Source organism: Piliocolobus tephrosceles, chromosome 2 (genome assembly GCF_002776525.5).
Source record: "Piliocolobus tephrosceles isolate RC106 chromosome 2, ASM277652v3, whole genome shotgun sequence".
NCBI lineage: Eukaryota > Metazoa > Chordata > Mammalia > Primates > Cercopithecidae > Piliocolobus > Piliocolobus tephrosceles.
The window spans coordinates 30,100,907-30,125,789 of record NC_045435.1 but is presented as its reverse complement, the minus strand read 5'-3'; the positions used below and the strand labels follow the sequence as shown (position 1 = coordinate 30,125,789).

Here is a 24,883-nt window from a genome sequence, read left to right as displayed (position 1 = left end):
GATCCTCTCCTAAGTCCTGGGGATAGGATGGGGGAACAAAAGTATTTAACATTATTGCCTTCTAGTTTTTTTTATCTAAATGGGGAAGTTAAAATTGTACCCAAATATTTAACACAATTGCAACAGAAGACACCATAAGATAAATACTTAGGAGTGACATACACTTGGCTATCCTTCATTATAATCCTCTGAGGAGCTTTCTAGAAATAGAAATTCATGAGCCCCACCTTCTGAAAGAGGCAGAATGTGGCTCACTAGAAAAGGGCATTTTTTAGTTTGGAGAAGAACTAATAAACTAGTATATAGGCAGGCTTGTGTAGAACAGGTCAGGGTGAACCCACCAGGCTCACCTGGAGGCGGGGAGGAGACGTGAGGCTGAATTGAAAACAGGCCATCAGATATTCTCATTTCCAGTACTCCGGATTTCAATGTTCTTTTGGAAATCATTTACGGAGTGTGCCTGTTAATCATGTTCAATTGTCCTTCCCTCTGCTCACGTGGGTACGCAGGTGAGCAGCCAGAAGCCGCATGGTATCTTCACCTGGTAGAGCTCCTGATCTCTCCGTCACACAGGCAGAGGACAAAGCTTTCATGGCCTGGCTCACTTTAAAACTTTTTAAAACAAAGTTTTTATCTTCCATTTTGTCCCTGGGGGCACCTGGCACATTATTGAATGCATGAGCTTATTCATTCCTACTCCTGCTGAACCTGCTCGTCCCAAATGTAACTGTTCATGTCACTGCTTTTTTATGTTCTGCATCAGATTACAGCACTCAATCAGATCACCAGCTTGTGATATGTATCATTTTTCATTTGCTTTTAAAACATTCAAGACACTTTTCAGATATCTAGTAGTCTTGTCCTGAGATAGTGGGTATTACCTTACATGTCAAGTGTGTTCTATATTTTCAGGGTTGTTTTAAATTGAATTAGATTCTCAGAAAAAACTCTTGTAGGATAGACAGCATAATAGGGCTTATTGACACTGTTTTTGAGGATGAATCTGGGGCATAGAAACTCACTTTCTGGCCCAGTGTCCCATATCTAGTCAGCATTCTTCTTCCGACTTGTAAGTTCCCAACATGCACCAGTCACTCAGTATCATTGAGTGTTCATCCTGGGCAGCAAGGTTCATACTTAAATTCCTACTCAAACCTTTTGTATTTTATATTCTTAGATAAGCAGAGACTGCCTTTCTCTGCATGCAGTTATATATCATTGTGATGGTCAATTTATATACTCTGGCTACAGATTCCCTGATTTCAGATTGCAAGGAAATTGGGATAGACTGTTTTTCATAAGGGAACTCTGCCCTTCCATTTATGATTATCTGGCACCTATGTCTGAAACCATTTCTTTAGGTGAGCATACCAAAGTCAGTTGCATCTGACTAAGGTGTAAGAAATTTAAGTGATTTTTCGCTTTTAGAAATATGTTTTTAGTGTCATCTTTTAAAAAGTATAGAAATTGGCTCATATGCAGCACTGATCACTCGGCTGAAGTGAGCTGCAAGAGAACAGGAGTGGAACGATCCTTATCTCTGGATCTCTGGCTTCTGTTCTTCTGCCTTTCTGCCTCAAACCACAAATACAGATATCATAACTACATTTTCTGTTTTTTCTTTTTGACTTTTTTTTTTTTTTTTTTGACACAAGGTCTCACTCTGTCGCCCAGGCTGCAGTACAGTGGCACAATCTCGGCTCACTGCAACTTCCACTTCCCAGGCTCAGGTGATCCCCCTGCTCCAGCTTCCCAAGTAGCTGGGACTACAGGCACTCACCACCACGCCCAGCTAATGTTTGTATTTTTTGTAGATATGAAGTTTCACTATGTGGCCCAAGTCTGAAACTCCTGGGCTCTAGTGATCCACTCACCTAGGCCTCCCAGATTCCTGCGATTACAGGCATCAGCCACTGCACCTGGCCAACGACGTTTTCATATCCCCACACAACCATTATAGAGTGGGCTTTAAGCCCTATATTGAACATGCATTTTTTTACTCATTTTCTTACTTTTTTAGTCTTGTTATATTTACAGAAGTGTTTTCCTCTTTGCCTTTTCATAGTGTCCAAATAATCTCCTTGACAGTCAAAACACCAGTGCTGCTTTTGGCTGTTTGTGCTGTAAAAACAGGAAATTAATACATCAGGTAAATTTCACACTCCTCCTTCCAGAGCAGATTGATGGAAATTGAATTTCACATTCATCAGACACAGCAATGTACATCTTCTATCCTATAGAAATTTATGATTTTTACTCACTTGAATAAAGTGTTACAGAGTTTTTTTTGTTCACTATTTATACACTGATTTTTGGAGCTTTGTTCTTACCTGTGTTGCTATCTGATTTGTTATTGTTATTTCTAAAATTTTTATTTCAAGATTATTCAGTCTCAGATATTTATTTACATAAAACACACATAAATGTTTATTACCACCTATATTATACTTTTATTAGAAAAACCATCAGTAAGTCAATCTCTAAGTATTTATTGGGTACCTATCAATGCATTAGAAGGAAATAATTAAATATAATGAAATATGCTGTTAGCAAGGTTGCTTATTTTTAAAAGAAATATAGAATAGATTAGAGATATCAGAGTATATCTCTTGTGGTAAAGGTAAATATTATTTGGTGAAACTTTTACACACACACACATAAACTTGTATATTGAGTCACAATGTGACATTTTTTCTTACTGTAGGTTGCGGTCAGAAAAGGTTTAAAGGTCATATAAACATTTAAGAACTGTAGAAATGGTCTCCTGACTCACTGAGTTAAGAACTTTATGATATGCTTGATATGACCTCAAAGAGTCCATGAGGAGAGTTAAGCATTATGTATGTTTAACAGAAATGGATATGCAAATGGTATGATGGAGAACTTATATGAGTCACCTTTCCAAGATACAATCCAGTGTGTGTCTAAACAGTATTATGTTTTGAACCTCAAAGCTGATCCTGATACCACATAATAAGTACCACACTCACAGCTCAGTTCTGCAGGATAATAACCATTCACTTATAGATAGATCTCAGAGACCTATATGCTTGAATTCTCAACTGACTGCCACCAAATCTCCTAATGGAGATTCCCATTGGGAAGAAAATGTGGTTGGCTGTAATACCACATCCCAACCTCCCCTTAGTCGTGTTCCCTAACATTTGTAAAGTTTCCAGGAATCAAAGTGAGCTCTTTCTTAGGAAGGTGTAGAAAATAAATGAGTTCCATGAGACCAGGGGCCTTGCCTTTGCCCTTCACACATCTAGTGCTTAGCAAGTACCTTCTTGGGGCAGACATGCATATTCAGTTCAAGGGTTTGGGAAATGAGTCCCACTCTTTAGCAGTCCTTTCCCTGGCCGGTTCTTCTTTCACAAGATCAACCCTCAGAGTTTTGCTTTGATTTTTGTAAGCCTTATACTTAAATTATTGACAATTTAACTTGTTAAGTGTTATAATTTTGTTCCTTTCTCTTTCTCCCAAACCTGTCTTTTTAAAATTTTCATGCATAGCTGAACCTCTGTCTCCCTCATGCATTCATCTTTTAAAAGTCATTACTTATGTACCTCTTCTTTTTGCTCTTTCCCCTCCAAAAGCTTTCAGAAACTATGGTAATCAAAAAAATTTAATATGCCTTTGTGACATAAGAGAACAGAACAGTTCCTCTTTCTTCTTGAAGGTAATCTGTTGAAGCGCTGACACCTTCTATGAGGAGATCCTTTGCACTGGGGAATTTATAAAGCAACTTCATTTAGCTTAATACAAAATGTTAAGCGAGAGCTAAGATGGAACATTTCTAGAACCCTTTTGGACTTATGTTTCATTTATATTATCAGTTAACAAACTGTAAGTGGCTTCTTTATTTTAATGGAAGTGCTTTGTTGCTTAGAAAACAACAGCTGGCCACTGAGCATAACCGGAAACAAGTTCTCCGACACTGCTTTACAGAATGGCAGCATTGGTGTGGCGCTGAGCTCTTGAAGAGAGAGCTGGCTCTCACAAAAGAGGAAAATAGGAAGAAGATGGATGCACTGCTGAAGGCAGCATCACTGGGGAAACTCAGTGCCAGTGAGTCATCAGGCATCAGTCTCCCCGAGGAGGCAACAGCCATGGTGGGTCCACCAGTAAGAAATGGACAGGTACATTGTTTTTCCTGCTTAGTCAACACTTGTATTTGAGGTTTGTGCTTTTATAGCTGGTATGTCAGTCGTCGTCAGATTGCCTTGTCTAGGCTATCAAAAGATTAGAGCTGCTCAATGCACTACCTTTCAGGCAGTGTTTATTTCCTTGAATTGAATCTCCTTTTTATAATCATATGTAAACTTTGGCATCGTTGGAAGTTAGTAGGGATGTAATATCGAGAGGGCATTTAAAACAACTGAGTGAAATATTCCTTTAGGAACAGACAGATAAAGCACTGTCTGTAACTCTTGAACTCCTCTTTTTGATCATCAGACATTTCCTCTCCAAATGAATTTGTGACTTAGAAGAGGGGAAATTTAAAATTTTTCTTTTTCTAATAAGAAAAGTCATATGTACTAATTGTAGCAATTTGATAGAAAATCACAGAAAAACATCCTACAATTCTATTATCTATAGATAATCACTAATAACATATTAAAGTATAGCCATCTAGTCTTTAAGCATATGCAAATTTATCTCTTAATATTTTATTTAGCTTTTAAATGTTCTTTAGTCAGGCCATTGAGAAACTCTAGTCTGCCAAAATTCAGGAAAAGGAAGGCCATGTTTTTTTTCTTCTTAATACTAATGCTGTTTTTCTTAAAAAAAAAAAAATTGCATTTTCACAATATAACACGAGCATTTTCTGTCATTACATATGCTTCTGCAATAGTAGTTCTCGACTGAGAGTATACCTCAGGATCACATCTACTAAAACAGAATTTCAGGTGTGGGGCAGCTCTGTTTTTTTAAGTTCCACAAGTGGACGTGATACGCATCCCCTGTCTGAGGACTAGTATTCTGTGCCACCATTTTGTAATGGCTACATGATATTCTTTAATGAACCATAAGCTGGAATCTGTTTAGCTCCTCTATTACTGGAATTTAAGGTGTTTCCAGTTTGCCGCCATTGTGAACAGTGCTTCAGTGAACATCGTAGTAGCTAAATCTGCACATATCCATAATGCTTTACTTAGGATAATACCTAAAAATGGAATGCATGTTCTATTTTCATCTTATGATTGCTTCAACATTTGTATTTCTTTGACTACTAGTAAGGTTAAACATTTTTATATTGAAAATATACTGTGCACCACATGGCAATGTTTTGGCTAATGACTGACGACATACACAGTGGAGGTCCCATAAGATTATAATGGAGCCGAAAAGTTCCTCTTGCCTAGTGATTTCTTGATGATCTTGACCGTGTGTAGTCCTAGGCTAATATGTGTGTTTGTATCTTAGTTTTTAACAAAAATGTGTTTTAAAATTTTTTTAAAAAACAACCACTTTGAAAACAGAAAAAAAAGCTTATAGAATAAGTATATAAAGAAGAAAAATAGTTTTGTACAGCTGTGCAATGTTTGTGTTTTAAGCTGTTACTTTATAAAAAGAGTCAAAAAGTTAATTTAAAAGTTTATAAAATAGAAAGTTACAGTAAGCTAGGGTTAACTCATCACTGAAGAAAAAAATTATAATAAATTTACTGTAGCCTAAGTATACAATGTCTATGAAGTCTGCACTAGTGTATAATAATGTCCTAGGCCTTCACATTGACTCATTCAGAGCAACTTCCAGTCCTGCAAGCACCATTCATGGTAAGTGCCTCCATACAGGTGTACATTTTTTATCTTGTATACTGTTTTTACTGTACCTTTTCTAGGTTTAGATATGCAAATACCATGTGTTACAGTTGCCTACAGTATTCCGTACAGTAACATCCTATCCTGGTTTGTAGACTAGGAGCAATAGGCTACACCATATAGCATAGATGTGCAGCAGACTATACCATCCTGTTTGTATAAGTACACTCTACAGTGTTTACACAACAAAATCACCTGTTTCTCAGAACAAATCCCCATTGTTCAGCAACGCATGACTGTATATATATCTATATATGGATGTAGAAAGATACAGATATATAGTGACTTGTCTCTTCATGCCCTTTGTCCATTTTTCTATTTGATATTTTTTCTTATTTATTAAGAGTTCTTTATATTTTAAGATTATTGATGCTTTTATTATATTGCAAACATTTTTTCCATTTTGTCATTTGTCTTTTTGGTTTAGTTATAGTGTTTGGTACTATACACAGTTGTTAAGTGTTTATAAAGTCAATCCTGTCAGCTTTCTTCTTTTATCATTGCACTTGTCATGTTTAGAAAACCTTGTGGAGAAGATCTTCTACCCCCTCACCTCCACCCTCCACATAATGCTGTTAAGTACTTAATTCAGACATGTGACATTAAATTTGCACTGGAGGATCCCCAGCCTTGCTTTTTACCCTGATTACTGCTGGCAAGCAGGCTGGCTTTAATTTAAGCTTATTCTCTCAGAAAGGGAGGATCATGAAGATGCTTGTTGGGACTTATGTATAACATTTTGGTCCCTTCCACTAGGCAATGTATCTACCTTTATGGCAGATACTTTTTTCTCCATTGAGACCCAAGACAGACTTCTATCTTAAAAAACATCTGTATGGAACCTTTTACTTTACAAAGTGCCACTGTTCTGAAATGAAAAAAAAAGTCAGCAGAAAGTATTTTTACCTGTGCAAAACGGAAAAATTACTATATATATATATATATATATATAGAGAGAGAGAGAGAGAGAGAGAGAGAGACTCAAGTAAAAAAAGCCTCCAAATCTCTGAAATCAAGAGCAAAAGACTTCATCAAGAAAGGATAATATCGTTAAAAATGGAGCAAATGAAAATAGAGGGCTACAATAGACCCTGTAGAGACTAAGTAAACTAATCTTTTTCCAGAATGTACAGCAAAACATGAACAAATGAATATATAAAATCTTCAGTTAGATGCTCATTAATTATATAATCATAGGAACTCATGTACTAAGAACACATAAACTGTACCTTGAATTTTTCCAAAATTATCAGTTAGCTAATTAGGTGATTTTCTCTAATTAAGTCAGACCATTCACTCCTGCTTTATTATAGAGTGCAATCTGTACCACTAAGCTTTTCCTTCATATTCTTTATTTTCATGTTAAAAAGTTACCATGATCCAAAAGAAACCCTGTCGCTTTACTGAGGGCTTGGACACAGTCTTGCTGGATTAATAAGGTGCCATTACCACCAAGTTTAAAAGAACCTAAAACATATACCCTGCTTGATACTAAATTACTTAAGCAGGTATTCTCATTAATAAGTGTTCACTGACATTTCTGAAATAAAAGGTTACTTTTAAAAGTATTTAACATGTCAGAGTTTCCATATACCACATCCTTCATTTCAGTTGACTCTACGGAAAGCATTTCTATAATCATGAAAAATATTTTTGAGTCCCTAAGGATGGCATCCTGTTAGAACAAGAAGCTTCTGATATTAGATAGCTCATAGCATTTTTCTCTTTAAGCCATTGCAGATGGCAGAATCAAAAACTTAGACCTTAGACCATGGAATCAAACCATTCTAGTAGAGATATTTTAACATGCTATTATTTTGGCCAAGATAACTGTTTCTGAATAAAAGTTCTTGTTTCCTTCCCTTCTGCATAGAACTTGTAATTGAGTATGGTACCTCAGTTTATTAAATGGGATTTATGTAATAAAGCTTTGAGAACTAGTCATATGCTAATACAAAATATTATTAGGTAACATTTTCTTATGTAATGCAGATATTTGCCCAGCAATCCTGAGCTTCCAAATATTTCCCACCCATAGATAGTTCAGGAATGACTGGAGACGGTTAGCTAGGCTTTGACGGGACCTTGGTGCTGAAATAAATAAATATCCTGTACTATGGCATATGATTAATTTACTAGTGTCAGGAGAGGCATTGAAAGAACAGAGATATATTATTAATTTGTAAAGATATTCTTTGGTTTTCAAATGTTCTTGAGAAAGAATATATCCTTTGCCACAACATCTTCAAATTTCCACTAAAATTCAGTCAATTTATGCATATTAAATTCCTGTTTTTTATATATATATAATATATATATATTTTTCTGGAGTAACCTTGCCTAATTCACAAATGAACTGTCCAAAATAGATTTTTATAAGAGAACATTTTTGCTATTGCAAATGTCCTGACCCACGGCAATGGTTCATACAGCTGTAGCCACTCTCCCAGTTTTATTTATTTTTTTTTTTGAGACAGAGTCTCACTCTGTTGCCCAGGCTGGAGTGCAGTAGCACGATTTTGGCCCACTGCAACCTCCACTTTCCGGGTTCAAGCGATTTTCCTGCCTCAGCCTCCTGTAATCCTAGCTGGGATTACAGATGCGTACCATCATGCCCGGCTAATTTTTGTGTTTTTAATAGAGACAGGGTTTCACTATGTTGGCCAGGCTGATCTCAGTCTCCTGACCTCAAGTGATCTGCCACCTCGGCCTCCCAACGCACTGGGACTATAGGTGTGAGCCACCATAGCCGGCCACTCTCCCAGTTTTCATGGTGAGCAGCAATGCATGTTTTAAGAGTGGTGGCCTCTGAGGTAGCCAGGCCAGGAGCACAGACCACCTTTACCTGCAATACATGACCTCATGAATGTTGAATTTCATCAGCACAGTCCTTTAAATCGTTGAATTATAACATGTTTCTCTCTCTCAGGTGACTACTGTGCCCCCTTTGTGGGAAAAGCCTCCCTTGGGAAGCAGTGGCTGTATGCTCAGTCCTCCCCTAGGAAGAACAACAACAGGCAACTTGCAGGGTTCCCTTCAGAATGTCCCTTTGAGTGCACCTGGCAATAAGCAGCACAAGACCCTGGGTGCTGAACACTCTCAACTGCCTGGCAGCAATGAGACGGTCAGAACCACCAGCCAGAAAGCAGAACCGCTTTGCTTGGGTCATTTCCACAGCCGCCATGTCTTCCAGCAGCAGCTGATTGAGAAGCAAAAGAAGAAACTTCAGGAACAGCAGAAAACAATTCTCGAGCTGAAGAAAAACCAGCGGCTGGCAGAGGCTCAGTGGGCAGCAGAGCATGCCTCAGCAGTCACAGACGCACAGAGCCACCTGCTGTCAAAGCCCAGAGGAGAAGAGGAACCAAGAACCTGCCAGATGCTTGTGAAGTATGTCTGTTCTATCAGAACCCTCTGGACTCATTTTAAGGGGTTTTTCACTTGGGGCTCCTGAGCTGCTTTGTCCTGCTTCTGAGTTCCATGATCTTTCCTTTTCCTCGATTTTGTGCTCTCAAAGCAAAGAAGCCTATGTTGTGACTAGCATATGACAGGCATAGTCAAGGATGCCTGTAAGGATCCGGTTATACAGTTAGCGTTTGGGTCATGGCTGCCTTTGAGGATCTCTGTTATTCTGCCAGTTAAACAGAAAAATGCTTTCTTGCTCTATTTCTGGGTTTCTAGCTATATTAAGTGCTGAGAAGCCAAGTCAGACAACATCAGGTCCACATGGAGCGGCCCCTGGGCTGGCTTATTTCCTAGCTTAAATTTGTAGTTGTTAGGGATAAAACAAAACATCTTTGAGCCTCAAATAAGAGCCCAAATTTCTCAAAAGCCATTTAAGATGGTTTCGGATGTGCTTGAGACATACTCATTGCATGTGGTAAATGGTAGGATAAGATGTGGTGATACTTACGGATTTGAAGCATTAGGATGGGAGTCAGAGTACCTGACTCACTGTGTAGACTCATGCCGATCACGCAACCTTTCCGTATCTCATTACACACATTTATGGCGTGGATATGATATGTAGTTATCTCAGAGAATAGGGATTCATTAAGGTCTGTAAAAGGCTTTGAGCTTCTCAGGTCAAAGGACTTTGAAGGAAACTGGTTAGTAGTCTAAATTCTTTTCCTTTATTTTCCCCCTAGTTCACCTGTTGCTTCCTCTGGGACTGAAGGCAGTAGAAGTGACTCCCGAAATTCTCTTTCTGGACGCAAAAGGAAACCAAAGCAGTTGATGACACCACATCCCATACTAAAAGGCAAGGCTGTCTCGGTGGTGCCTTGGTGGTTGTAATCTCCTCTCCTAGAGTAGAATATGTACACTGGTACTGAATTCTGACGACTCTGGAGGTTTTGAGACTTGACAGAACCTGACATCAAAAATCTCAGAACGGTAGACATGTGAGGAGTGGAGTACACCAGAGAGCCCCAGTACTTTTTTACTGCCCCTTTTGCCAACCTTTTTGGCATTCCCAACCAACACACACACACACAAAAAACATAGCTGAAAGGTGTATCATTTTTCTGTAATTTGAGATTTGGATTGTGAAAAAAAAAAGAGATAATTATACCAATGAGAAAGCTCTGAGTAGCTGCCAAGGACAAACACTGATAAAGGTCACCTGTCATCGTACTTTGTTAATGTTCAAATATTGATCAGTTTACAGTAATCCAAGCTAAGTTATTATATCATTTTATAATGTTATAACTTATTGATAGGATTTTAGTAATGAAACCTACAAACCAGATATCTTAATTTGATAACATTTTTGATGCACATAGAAACCTTTATTTATTTGGTACAGGTAGGGTCTCCCTGTGTTACCCAGGCTGGTCTCAAACTCCTGACCTCAAGCAGTCCTCCCACCTCAACCTCCCTAAGTGTTGGGATTATAGGCATGAACCACTGCACCTGGCCAGAAACCCTTATTTAAACTAAACTATATGAATAGAAGCATTCTTCAGAACCCACCTAGTGAATTTGCTAATTGTTTTTACTATATACTTAGTCCTACACTGTACATATGTTTGCATGTGGTGGTTGGCACTTTGACAATTGTATTGTGGTTTGTAAAATTTGATTTTTTACCTGTGACAAGATTGCTGGTTTAACAAGAAGTAGTTGCAAATGAAGACACTGTGCCTGCAGTCAGTTCCTATTAATGAAGAAATTGGCAGTCTTTGCATTAACTGTCTGCCAGGACAGCAGTTTATGCTGGCTTTGCCTATTGTTAAGCTTGGTCAGGAAATGCCCAGTTAAGTGTGATTTTTTTTTTTTAATTATTGTTTGATCAAGGAGTTAGCTATTTTAGAAGCCCAGTCTACTTTCAAGTAGTCTTTTAATGATTAGATCTAGAAAAGATGGGCAAAGGGCATATTACCAGAGACTCTGCTTCTTAGGGGTCTCTTACTTTAATCCCCTAGTCTATTTCTGCCTTCTGAGAGACAATTTCACTCTCGCCATCTGTGGCACTGCCATTCTTTTTCAGCAAAGCAGACACTTAATATCTGTAAGAAATAGCCTGGTGAGTTTTTTGTTTATTAATTCTTAAAACTTGGACTTAAATTCTTTTTTCTGTAATATGGCACAAGGAACTGAAAGTAACTGTTGGCTGGCTTAGGTGAGCAGAACTTGATACTCCTCCCATCCATGCCCCTCTTCCTATGAAAGCCCCAACTGATTACAGAGTCATATTATCAGACCATCTTGCACATTTGTTTCTTTTGGATCGATATTTAATAGACTGTCAAGAACAGGATTCTGACACTCAAATTCGTTCATATGCCAGTTCTCCAAATGCCTGGTACAATTCCATTTCCTGCCCATCTGTATATCCAGGCCTTAAAACTAGATTGAAATATCTTCATCATGACCCCAAACTTTAGTTTGTTTGTTGTTGTTCTTATATATACAGACATATGTACAGTGACTTAAGAAAAATTAGCAGATTCAGTAGGATTTGAGGAATGATTCTACTCTCAAAGTATTTGTTAGGTGTAATTAAAGTTTCCTGCATTCATCAAATATATAATCAAATTATAATTCTGGTTTCTGGGTTTCATATACTAAAAGTCTATCATCAAGGCACATTATAAATCAGTAAATCATTTTTTATAAATCATAAATCATTTTAAATCATTTTTAATAAAAATATAAACAAAACAATTAATTTATAAATTGTTCCTCATTGCTGAGGATGGGATAGTAAGTCTTTAACCTGTAGAGTATATAAGTTCTATTTATCTCTACATATTTTCTGAGATTGTGAACTTTCAACTTACAAGAAAACCCCAATAATAACACTAAATTTTACTATGAAATGGAGGCATTTCTCTTGCAGTATTCCTCATATTTTTTTCAATATAAAAAATGTTAGAACTCTGTTACTATTTTCTAGCTATGGAAGAGAGAGCAATTCAACGGGCTGAACGTAGGCGGATCTTGGCAGAGAAGAAGAAAAAACAAGAAGAAGAAAAATTGGTAATAAATTCAAAATGCAAACTGAGTCAAAAAAAAAAAAAGGATTTGTCTAGGTCTTTCTTAAAAAATGAAACCTCACTTTTTCAGAACCCTTGAGACAATAGAGTTACATCAACTCTGGAAATGGTTTTTTGGCCTACTGGCCTGAATTCTTTGACGATTTTAGGAAAATAAGGGGGACAGAAACATCAACATCATTAACACAGCAGGAAGAAAATGTTATAAAAGTTGATGAGAGCCAGCAGATTAGAAGATTTATACATAAACAAGATTAGTGTATTATAGGCAGATGTCTGACCTAATGAATTTGCAAAGGGGGTTAGTTCTTATCTTCCAAAGTTTTGACCTAGACTATCCGAAGTAAATTTTGTAACTACCAAGAAAAAATAAACAGTTCTATCAGTTGGGGGTTTTCTGGTGAAATGAAAGAAAACCTTTTTCCCCCTAAACTGTTTCTAACTTGGAGTTAGTTTTTCACAGATGACAGTAAGAACTAAAAAGTCATCTAAGTCATCTTTTTTTTTTTTTTTTGAGACGGAGTCTCGCTCTGTCGCCCAAGCTGGAGTGCAGTGGTGCGATCTCGGCTCACTGCAAGCTCCGCCCCCTGGGTTCACTCCATTCTCCTGCCTCAGCCTCCCGAGTAGCTGGGACTACAGGCGCCCACCACCACGCCCGGCTAATTTTTTTGTGTGTTTTTAGTAGAGACGGGGTTTCACCGTGTTAGCCAGGATGGTCTCGATCTCCTGACCTCATGATCCGCCTGTCTCGGCCTCCCAGAGTGGTGGGATTACAGGCGTGAGGCACCGTGCGCAGCCAAAGTCATCATTTTTAAATGAAAAATTAGTGATATTATTTATGATCAGTCTTACCTTCCCAAGTAGAAAAGGATTCTTTTGGAGAAACTTTTAAGTTACATAACTGATGACATGTTGATTGAGTTTTCTACTTTTATCACCAAGTGCAGACTTATTCCAGAGATAGGACAGGCACTTTGGTAGATTGACTATCCTAAACATAAAAGGTCACATTTCTGTTCAAATTGAGGGTTCTGATTTTTCTGGGTTCTAATCTCAATCAGGCCCAGCTAAAGGCCCAAGAGGAGGAACGTCAGAAAAGGGAGGCAGAAGAAAAGGAGGCACAGCTTGAAAGAAAACGAGAAGAGAAGAGACTGAAGAAAATGGTTAGTATTGTCTATTTGGTCAGTCCCTGTATCTTGAGGCTTGCTGTGTGTGATACTGTGGCCCTATCTACCCTCTTTAAGCCAGATCTATCTGGAATACTCTTCTCTTACCTTCACTTCTTTTCTCTATCTTATTTAGTGAAAAGCTACTCATTCTTCAGATCTCAGCTCAAACATGACTTTGTCCGGATTAGCCTTTCCTGCCCTGCCCATCCTCCTCTCCACTCAAAGTTAGGTAGGGTCCCCCTTTGTGGACTCTCATCAAGTATCTTCCCTTCAGAACATTATTGACACTTATCATTGTGCATTTGTTTTATGGCTGTTTTATTCATTTCTACGTCCCCAACTAAACTGTAATCTCCATAAGACTTAAGGGAACTGTCTGGTGTTGTTCACCATTGTATTGGCACCCAGCAGATACGTGTTTAATGAGTGAATAAATGAATTAACAAATGGAAGAGGAAGTGATAATACACATAGAAATAATAATACACACAGAAGAAATAAGAGAAAAAGCTCTTACTCTAAGGTTATTAAATTCTGCTTGGGAAGATAAGGCCCAAAAATACAAACCTGTCAGAGACACTGTAGTAGATTATTTGCCATCATGTGCTACATAGACCAAAAGAGATCAAAGGGCCAGACGTGGTGGCTCACACCTGTAATCCCAGCACTTTGGGAGGCTGAGGCAGGAGGATTGCTTGAGCCCAGGAGTTTGAGACTAACCTGGGCAAGATGGCAAGACCCTATCTTGACCAAAAAAAAAAAAAAAAAAATTAATCATCTGGGAGCAGTGACACCTGCCTATAATCGCCAGCTACTTGGGAGGCTAAGGCAGGAGGAATCTTTGAGCCCAGGAGTTCAAGGCAGCAGTGAGCTGTGATTGTGCCACTGAGCTCCAACCTGGGCAACAAAGTAAGACTGTCTCTAAGAAAAAAAAAGAGAGAGAGAGAAGGAGGTCAAGAAAGTCATATAAGGTATGTTTCATGAAGAATTTGGAAAAATTAGAGGCATTTTCATGAAAAGGAAATTTGAATGGAGAATTGTATTAGTCAGGATTCTACAGAAAAAGAGAACTAGTAGGACATATAGACAGAGGGAGACTTATTTTGAGAAATTGGCTCACACAATTATGGAAGCTGAGAAGTCCCATGATCTGCCATCTGCCATCTGGAGACCCAAGAAACCCAGTGGTGTAATTCCAGTTCAAGTCTGAAGGCTCAGAGTCAGGGGAGTTGATGGTGTAAATCTCAAAGAGCAAGAGAAGACCAATATCCCAGCTCCAGATGGCAGGCAGGAAGAAAAAGGGATGAATTCTTCCTTCCTTCTCCTTTTTGAAAGTTCTATTCAGGCCCTCAACAGATTGGATGATGCCCACCAACATTAGTGAGGGCAATCTGCTTTACTAAGGCCACCAACTCAAATGCTAATCTTATCAAGAGACATCCTTAAAGACACATCCAAAAATAATGTTTAATCTAGCACCCCATGGTATAGTCAAGTTGACACATAAAATTAGCCATCACAAGTCCACCCCTTGTCAACTTGGCACCCATGCACATCTCCGTAAACCATAGTTAATCTGCAAATAAAGACAATAGCACGATCATAATTCCACCTAACATGATACAACTATCCAGCATACAACTGAAAACATACTAAACCATTCCTCAGAAGAGAAGGTAAAGTCCTTGTGTGATGTTTACTCTTCTCCATGATATCCCATAACTTAAATACTTACATAGCATAAATGATGTAATGTTAGCAATACTTAAATACTATGATAGAAAGTTACATGATAAAAGAATAAGAGAAAAGAAAATGCACAAATGTATTCATAGCAAAATAAAAAGAAAATACTCATGACTATTACAGTTTTTGTTTCTACAGCTGGTTACATGGTTGTAACTGGTATTTATAAATACCTTCTTCCACTACCCCTCCATATTCCCCTTGCCTTCAGCAAGCACCTCAGCTGCTTGTGATTCTCTACCCAACAGGTGACCCAAACCTTCATTCCTAAAGCCACAGCAACATTCATTGTCCTGCCTGGATTAGGTTGTAGTTTTCCATTTAGTCTAATTACAGGACAGTGTTAATACTAAGAGGCACCCTAACAAATCTCCTGTATTCCAAATGTATTCTTCCTTACCTTCATGTAGAGTAGTAGTTCAGTTCCCCCTTGGCAGGCAGGATCAGTCACCCCAAGCTAGCCCCATAACTCCCTTCTTTGCCTGTTGATTCAGTGGCACAAGGAGCCCAAAGTGGCCAGGTAGCAGTCAACTTGCAGTTAAGTGGAATCATTATGTCTCTTGCTGAAAGCATTGTTCCCTCTGGAACTAAGACCTCTAGGCTAGTAAAGCATAAAATCATGGGAACAGGAAGACAAATTTTTGCTAGTGGTATTACTAAGAGTAATAGTGTACCATTCTCATTTCCATCTCTTGATTCCTGGGCCCTTGAATCCTGGCTATCAGAGAAACCATGCCATGTATTGGATACTGTTTAAGAGGATGTACGGACTTCTGAAGAACCTTCCCGAGCCCTGCAAGGTATTGCCACCTAGCTGGTGCTATAACTAAGTCTTCAAAGGGCTATTCCAATGTTGGATCAATCCATCTGGTTCTGGATGGTAGGGAACATAGTAGGGCCAATGAATTCCATGAGCATAGGCCCATTGCTATACTTTTTTGCTGTGAAGTGAGTTCTTTGGTCAGAAGCAACGGTGTGGAATACGATGACGGTAGATAAGGTGAATCTGTAAGTCCACAGATGGTAGTTTTAGCAGAATCATTGTATGCAGGGAAAGCAAATCCATATCTAGGCTGTTCCAGTAAGTATAAAATGTTGCCCCTTCCTTAATGGAAGCAGTTCACTGTAATCAACCTGCCCCCGGGTACCTTGCTGATCACCCTGGGGAACGGTGCCACATCAGGGACTCATTGTTAGTCTCTGCTGCTGGCAGATTGGGTACTCGGCAGTGCCTTTAGCCAGGTCAGCATCGGTGAGTGGAAGTCTGTGTTGCTGAGTCCATGCATAACCTCTATCTCTGCCACCATGGCCATTTTGTTTATGAGCCCATTGGGCGATCTCAGGGGGTCAGAATCATCAGTATCACAGTCGTCCCCCTCCACAGTTTTTTCCACTGAAAGGTCTTCAGGGGCAGTAACACCAGTGGAGCTGTCATCTCCTATGATAGTAATGCTTTCTTCTTGAATACCTCTTGAAGGAATGCCTAAGGCTGTTTTACAGTTAACTTTTGTTTTTTTGTTTTGTTTTGTTTTGTTTTGAGGTGGAGTTTCACTCTTGTTGCCCAGGCTGGAGTGCAATGGTGCGATCTCGGCTCACCTCCACCTCCACCTCCCAGGTTCAAGCGATTCTCCTTCCTCAGCTTTCCGAGTAGCTGGGATTACGGTCATGCACCACCACGCTGGCTACTTTTTGTATTTTTAGTAGAGATGGGGTTTCTCCATGTGGGTCAGGCTGGTCTCGAACTCCCGACCTCAGGTGATCCGCCCACCTCGACCTCCCAAAGTGCTGGGCTTACAGGCGTGAGCCACCATGCCTGGCCAACTTTTTTTTTAAATAAGGAGTACAATCTAAAATAATGATAAAATGTATAGTGTCATTCTCAAGTATTATGTACTTCACATAATTGTATATGCTATACTTTTATATGACTGGCAGCACAGTAAGTTTGTTTATACTAGCTTTACCACAACTGCTTGAGTAATATGTGGCACTATGAATTAGAACAGCTACAGTATCACTGGGCAATGGAAATTTTTCAGCTCCATTATAACCTTATAGGGCCACCTTGGTACATTCAGTCTTTCATTTACCCAAACATCATTAGGTAGCGTATGACTGTATATTTATTTTATACTTTGTGTTATTAAAAATACTATGTTATTTATTTTGTTGCTCAAATTGTTTCAGCTTTGGCCACTGGGAGCTCTTTAAGGTTGGCTCCTATTGTCCCTTTGACATACCCCCATTATTTTGTGTTTTTTGGGCACTTTACTTTCTGATGCTATTCATCTTTTATTTTTTCATTGCCCTGCCCTCAGGAATAAGCCATTTCTCTGAGGGTTCTTAGTTATAAATGGTATTTGGAAAGCAATATCTTAAGTACTGAGGGTGAAATTGCTACTGGGGTGTCACTGATTATAGGACCTTGGCAGTTGGAGGTAGGTAATATATGTATACTATGCTATGTATACACACCTATCTGTAATCATTCTGTGTCTATCCATCTCTGTGTGTATATGTACATATATGTATGTGTAGCTCTACCTAAATATGAGTTCATATTGATGTTTCTGGCTCTAATCCAGCACTAGAGGGTTTATCCTATGCTTCCCTTCTTGCTTATTTGTAAATGCCCTCTGACAGCATGAAACCTGGCTCCCACAATTCATCCACTTACTTATTTGTTCAACCCCAGGATAGATGTAAAGCAGTTTCAGAACCGATTACCCAAACCCCAATGAGAAAAAAATTACCAAATACAGTACAGTGTTTATGTACAGTTCCATTTATCTTTAACCCTATGGTTTCCAGTTAAAATCTGGGATACATGTGCAGAACATGCAGGTTTGTTACATAGGTATACATGTGCCATGGTGGTTTGCTGCACCTATCAACCCATCATCTAGGTTTTAAGTCCTGCATGCATTAGGTATTTGTCCTAATGCTCTCCCTCCCCTTGCCCCACAGCCCCCGACAGGCCCCAGTGTGTGTTGTTCCTCTCCCTGTGTCCATGTGTTCTCATTGTTCAACTCCCACTTATGAGTGAGAACATGCAGTTTTTGGTTTTCTGTTCCTGTATTAGTTTGCTGAGGATGATGGCTTCCAGTTTCATCCATGTCCCTGCAAATGACATAATCTCATTCTTATGGCTGCATAGCATTCCATGGTGTATATATATATACCACATTTTCTTTATCCAGTCTATCATTGATGGGTATTTGTGTTGGTTCCAAGTCTTTGCTATTGTAAATAGTGCTGCAATAAATATACATGTGCATGAGTCTTTAGCTGGAGGCATCATTCTACCTGACTTCAAACTACACTACAAGGCTACAGTAACCAAAACAGCATGGTACTGGTACCAAAACAGACATATAGACCAATGGAACAGAACAGAGACCTCAGAAGTAACACCACACGTCTACAACCATCTGATCTGCAACAAACCTGATAAAAACAAGCAATGGGGAAAGGATTCCCTATTTAATAAATGGTGTTTGGAAAACTGACTAGCCATATGCAGAAAACTGAAACTGGACCCCTCCCTTACACCTTATACAAAAATTAACTCAAGATGGATTAAAGACTTAAATATAAAACCCAAAACCATAAAAGCCCTAGAAGAAAAACCTAGGCAGTGCCATTCAGGACATAGGCATGGGCAGAGACACCAAAAGCAATTGCAACAAAAGCCAAAATTGACAAATGGGATCTAATTAAACTAAAGAGCTTCTGCACAGCAAAAGACACTATCATCAGAGGGGATAGGAACCTACAGAAAGGGAGAGAATTTTTGCAATCTATCCATCTGACAAAGGTCTAATATCCGGAATCTATAAGGAACTTAAATGTACAAGAAAAAAACAAACAGCCCCATCAAAAAGTGGGCAAAGCATATGAACAGACACTTCTCAAAGTAAGACATTTATGCGGCCAAAGAACATATGAAAAAAAAAAAAAAAAAGAAGCTCATCATCCTGATCAACAGAGAAATACAAATCAAAACCACAATGAGATACCATCTCATGCTAGTCAGAATAGCGATTATTAAAATGTAAAGAAACAATAGATGCTGGTGAGGCCGTGGAGAAATAGGAACAATTTTACACTGATGGTGGGATTATAAATTAGTTCAACCATTGGGGAAGACAGTGTAGTGGTTCCTCAAGGATCTAGAACCAGAAATACCATTTGACCCAGCAATTCCATTACTGGGTATATACCCAAAGCAATACAAATCATTCTACTAAAATAAGTTTTAAGTTACTTAGGTCAGCTCCTATTTTTCCCAGCTCCTTGAATACAGTTTTGTCATTTGTTTTTAATACAGTCAGATTCATTTATCACAGGCTACATTCCATCCTGGAATCCCTGACATTCTGGTTGATTTCTTGTTTTTCTACTTTAAAGTTCACTCTTGTTAATGTACGGTGCTATGGCTTTTAACAAATGTAGAGTATTATAAAAAGCAGTTCCTTCATGTTACAACTTCCTCTGTATACCCCTCATTTTTTAATTTTTGTGGATTTAGGGGGTATAAATGTAGTTTTGCTACATGGATATATTGTGGAGTGCTGAAGTCTGGGCTTTTAGTGTACCCATCACTCAAATAATGAACATTGTACCCAGTGGAACATCCGCCAGCCCCTAATCCCTGGCAAACACAGATTTGTTTTCTATTCCTATGTGTTTTGCCTTTTCCAGAAGTCATCAGTGGATTCATACAGTGTTGGTTTTTTCACTTAGTAAAATGCATTTATGATTCATCCATTTTGTTGCATGAATCAAAAGCTCAGTCCTTTTTATCATCAAATAGTATTCCAATAGAATTTCATCTGCATATGCAAGTTATCTATTCCTCTGTTGATATTGCTTCCAGTTTCTGGCAATTATGAATAAAGTTGCTAGAAACATTTACATACATGTTTTTGTTTGGACTCATAAGTTTTCAGTTCAGCCAGGTGTTCACACCTCTAATCCCAACACTTTGGAAGGCTGAGGTGGATTTCTTGAGCCCAAAGGTTCATATCAGCCTGGGCAACATAGTGAGACCTTGTCTCTACAAAATAAAAGAAATTAGCCAGGTGTGGTGACATGCACCTGTAGTCCCACCTACTTGGGAGGCTGAGGTGGGAGGATCACTTGAGCTCAGGAGTTCAAAGTTGCAGAGAGCTATGATTTGCTACTGCACTCCAGCCTGGGTTACAAAGCAAGACCCTGTTTCTAAAAAAAAAGTTTTTTTAAAATTTTTTAAGTTTTCAATTCACTTAGCTAAATACCTAGGAATGTGATTGCTAGGTAGTGTGGTAAGTCAATGTTTAAGTTTATAGGTAATTGCCAAATTCTATTCCAAAGAGGCTGCACCATTTTGTGTTCCTACCAATGATAAATGAAAGGTCTTTTTGTTGCACATCCTCATCAGCATTTGTTATTGCCAGTTTGGGGGGTTTAATATGTTCTAATAGGTATATAGTAATATATCATTGTGGTATTTATTTGCATTTCCCTAACAACAAATAATGCTAAGAATCCTTTCATATCTTCACTTGATATCCATATATCTTCTCTGATGAAGTATCTGTTCAGATCTTTTGTCCATTTTTTGTTTACTTATTGTTGGGTTTTAAAAGTTCTTTATATATTCTGGACCAAGTCCTTTGTTAGATAGGTGATTTGCAAATATTTTCTCCCAGTCTAAGGTTTGTACTTTAATTCACTTAACAGTGTCTTTCACAGAGGAAAGTGTTAAATTTTAATAAAGTCAACCTTACTTTTTTCTTTCATGGATTGTGCTGTTGGTGTTGTATCCAAAACTAATCACCAAACCCAAAGTCATTCAGATTTTCAGTTTTTTCCTTCACAAAGTTTTACATCTTACATTTAGGTCTGTGGTCTATTTGGAGTTAATTTTTTTTTTCTTTTCTTTTTTTTCCCGAGACAGGGCCTCACTGTCACCCAGGCTGGAGTGCAGTGGCACGATCTCGGCTCACTGCAACCTCTAACTCCCAGGCTCAAGCGATTCTCCCACCTCAGCCTCCCAAGTAGTTGAGACTACAGGCGCACGCCACCATGCCCAGCTAATTTTTATATTTTTAGTAGAGACGTGGTTTCACCAGGTTGTCCAGGCTGGTCTCAAACTCCTGACCTCAAGTGATCCACCCATCTCAGCCTCCCAAAGTGCAGTACTGGGATTACAGGCATGAGCCACCGTGCACAGCCCATTTGGAGTTAATTTTAATATAAGGTGTGAGGTATGCTGTAATTCATTTTTTATACAGATGTTCAGTTGTTCCAGTATCATTTGTTGAGAAGACTATCTTTTCTCCATTAAATTACTTGTATACCTTTGCCAAAAATCAGTTGACCATACTGTGTGGATCTATTTCTGGGCTCTCTATTCTTTTCTGTTGTTTCTTTGTGTCTATTCCTTTGCAGGTAATACTGTCTCTGATTGCTGTAGCTTTATAGGCATTGTGAATTCCGCTACTCTATTTTTCTTCTTCAGAATGTTTTCGCTAATTCTAGTTCATTTGACTTTCCATATGAATCATAGAGTCCAGGTCTCACTATGTTACTCAGGCTGGTCTCAAACTCCTGGGCTCAAGCGATCCTCCTGCCTCAGCCTCTCAAAGTGCTGGATTACAGGCCTGAGCCACCACACCTGGGTCACAGAGGTGACCCAGCCTACTGAAAGTTTTTTTTATCATGCAGGGATGTTGAGTTTTGTCAGATGCTTTTCTGCATCTGTTGAGATGATATTATTTTTATCCTTCATTCTGTTAATATGGTGTATCACATTTATTGATTTGTGCATATTGAACCATCCTTGCATCCCAGGGATAACTCCCACTTGATCATAGTGTATTATCCTTTTAATGTGCTCTTGAATTTAGTTTGCTACTATTTTGTTCAGGATTTTTGCACTTATGTTCATCAGGTATATTGGCCTATAATTTTTTTTTCTTGTATTATCCTTGTCTGTCTTTAGTATCAGGGTAATGCTGGCCTCATAAAATGAGTGTGGAAATGTTCCTTTCTCTTCAGTTTTTTTGGAAGAGTTTGAAAATAATTGACATTAATTCTTTAAATGTTTGATATAATTCACCAATGAAGTCCTGGGTTTTTCTTTGTTAGATTTTTAAATTACTCATTGAATCTCCTTATTTGTTTATTGGTTAGTAGGGTCTGTGGCCTTTCTTCCCTGTTCCCAGCTTCCTTGAACCACTCAGCTGTGCTGATTACTTCAGTAATCTGGGTAAGGTAAGAAAGAAGTGGGCCTCTTGGGCAGCATCCTACAAAGCTGAGGGAGCTGAATGCTTACTCACTCTCCTCTCACTTTCCCCTGGGGGAGGAATCACAGGCTGTGGGGGTCTCTCTTGGCATTGAACTGTGCTGCCTTCGGGGAGGGGTGACCCAGATAAAGTGCAACTATTCTTACTCTCTTCAATGTGTCCAGTGATGTGCTGGAACTTCACTGCTGGACTTCTGGACTTCCGCAAAAGTACTCTCATCCATGGGTACTTGTCAAAATCAGTGCTTCTGTGGGGATATGATGGTAGAAAGCTGCTACTCCACCATCTTGCTGATGTCTTTTCTGCATTTATTTAGATCTTTGATTTCTTTCATCATTGTTTCTCACATCTCACATTTTGTTAGATTTGTACCTAAGGTACTACATTTTGGGGGCACTATTATAAATCATATTTTTTAAAATTTTCATACTCCATTTATTCATTGCTAATATGGGAATATAATTCATTTTAGTATGTTGATGTTGTATCCTGCAATCTTACTAAACTCACTTTTTGGTTCCAGAAGTATTTTTGTAAATTATTTGGAATATTCTAGATAAACAACCAGGTTGTCTGCTAATAAATGCAATTTTATTTCTTCCTTTCCAATCTGCATGCCTTTTACTTATTTATCTTGCCTTATCGCACTAGTTAGGACTTCCAGTATGAGATGGAATAGGCATGGGGAGAGAAGACATCCTTGCCTTGTTTCATATCTAGGGGGAAAGCATTCAGTATCTCACTATTAAGTGTGATGTTTGCTGTGGGTTTTTCATGAATGCCTTTTATTAGATGAAGAATGTTTTCATTTATTTCTAGATTGCTGAGAGTGTTTATTACAAATTTCACTGAAAGCTCTTTCTGCATCTTTGATATGATTATATAGTTTTCTTAATTCCTCTACTAATGTGGTAAACTACATTGATTGATCTTCCAGTGTAAAATTACCCTTGCCTTCCTGAGATGAACTCCACTTGGTCATAGTGTATAATTTTCATATATTGTTAGATTTCATTTGCTGGTATTTTGTTAAGAATTTGGTTTTTGGGGTGTTTGTTTGTTTGTTTGTTTTTGATGGAGTCTCACTCTGTCGCCCAGACTGGAGTGCCGTGGCACAATCTCAGCTCATTGCAACCTCCACCTCCCGGGTTCAAGTGATTCTCCTGCCTTGGCCTCCTGAGTAGCTGGGGTTAAAGGCACGCACCACCACACCCAGCTATTTTTTGTTTTTTTAGTAGAGACGGGATTTGGCCAGGCTGGCCTGAACTTTTAACCTTGTGATCTGCCCACCTCAGTCTCCCAAAGTGCTGGGATTACAGGCGTGAGCCACCATGTCTGGCCTTTTTTTTTTTTTTTTTTTGAGGTATGGTCTCGCTATGTTGCACAGGCTAGTCTTGAACACTTGGGTTCAAGTTATCTTGCCTAAGCCTTCTGAGGAGCTGGGATTCTAAGCATGCACCACCACACCCAGCCTGCATTTCATTTTTTTAAATATTATGTTTGTCTTGTTGTGGTACTAGGATAATGGTTAGCCTCATAAAATGGGGACAGTATACCCTTTTTTACTTTTTGGAAGACAGTGTGTAAAGTTGGTGTTATTTCTCTCTAAAATGTTTGGTAGAATTCACTGGTGAAACCACCTGGGCCTGGAATTTTCTTTTTTTTTTTTATTATTTTATATTAAATTTTTTATTTCTGTAGGTTTTGGGGGAACAGGTGGTATTTGGTTACATGACTAAATTGTTTGGTGGGGATTTGTGAGATTTAGGTGCATCCATCACCTGAGCAATATACACGGAACCTGATTTGTAGTTTTTTATCCCTCGCCCGGAGTTTTCTTTTTTAAGAGGATTTAAAATAATATATTCTATTTCTTTAATAGATATTGAGCTATTCAGTTTTTCTTTCTTCTTGAGTAAACCTTGGTAGTTTGTATATTTCAAGAAATTTGAGCATTTAATCTAAGTTTTCAAGTCTCTTGGAATAGAGGTCCTAGTATTCTCTTATGACCTTTTTAATGTCTGTGAGATCAGTATTGATGTCTGCTCTTTAAATTTTGATATTGGTGATATTTATCTTCTCTCTTTTCTGGTTTACCTGGATATCAGTTTTATCAATTTTATTTCTTTTCAAAAACTAACTTTTGGTTTCATTAGTTTTCTTTGTTATTTTCTTCTTTTCAATTTCATTGATTTCTGCTTTAATTTTTATTTCTGTCCTCCTCCTTCCTTAAGATTTTGCTCTCTTCCTCTAGTTTCCTAAGATATAAACTTCAATTATTGATTTCAGAGCTTTCTCTTTTTCTTTCTTCCTTCCTTCCTTCCTTCCTTCCTTCCTTCCTTCCTTCCTTCCTT

General features: G+C 38.4%; 1 protein-coding gene across 2 annotated transcripts in view; it reads left to right on the top strand.

Annotated features, from left to right (window-relative positions):
* Window positions 1-24,883, top strand: part of CCDC191 (coiled-coil domain containing 191) — an 87,161-nt gene that overhangs the window by 36,656 nt on the left and 25,622 nt on the right. The window contains exons 9-14 of one of the 2 annotated variants that reach the window (XM_023213559.1): window positions 3,890-4,139; window positions 8,755-9,212; window positions 9,971-10,083; window positions 12,223-12,305; window positions 13,384-13,485; window positions 15,963-16,037. In XM_023213559.1, coding sequence (XP_023069327.1) covers window positions 3,890-4,139; window positions 8,755-9,212; window positions 9,971-10,083; window positions 12,223-12,305; window positions 13,384-13,485; window positions 15,963-16,037 — 1,081 coding nt within the window. The remainder of the gene's footprint in view (window positions 1-3,889; window positions 4,140-8,754; window positions 9,213-9,970; window positions 10,084-12,222; window positions 12,306-13,383; window positions 13,486-15,962; window positions 16,038-24,883) is intronic. The other variant, XM_023213567.1, reaches the window with a different exon arrangement.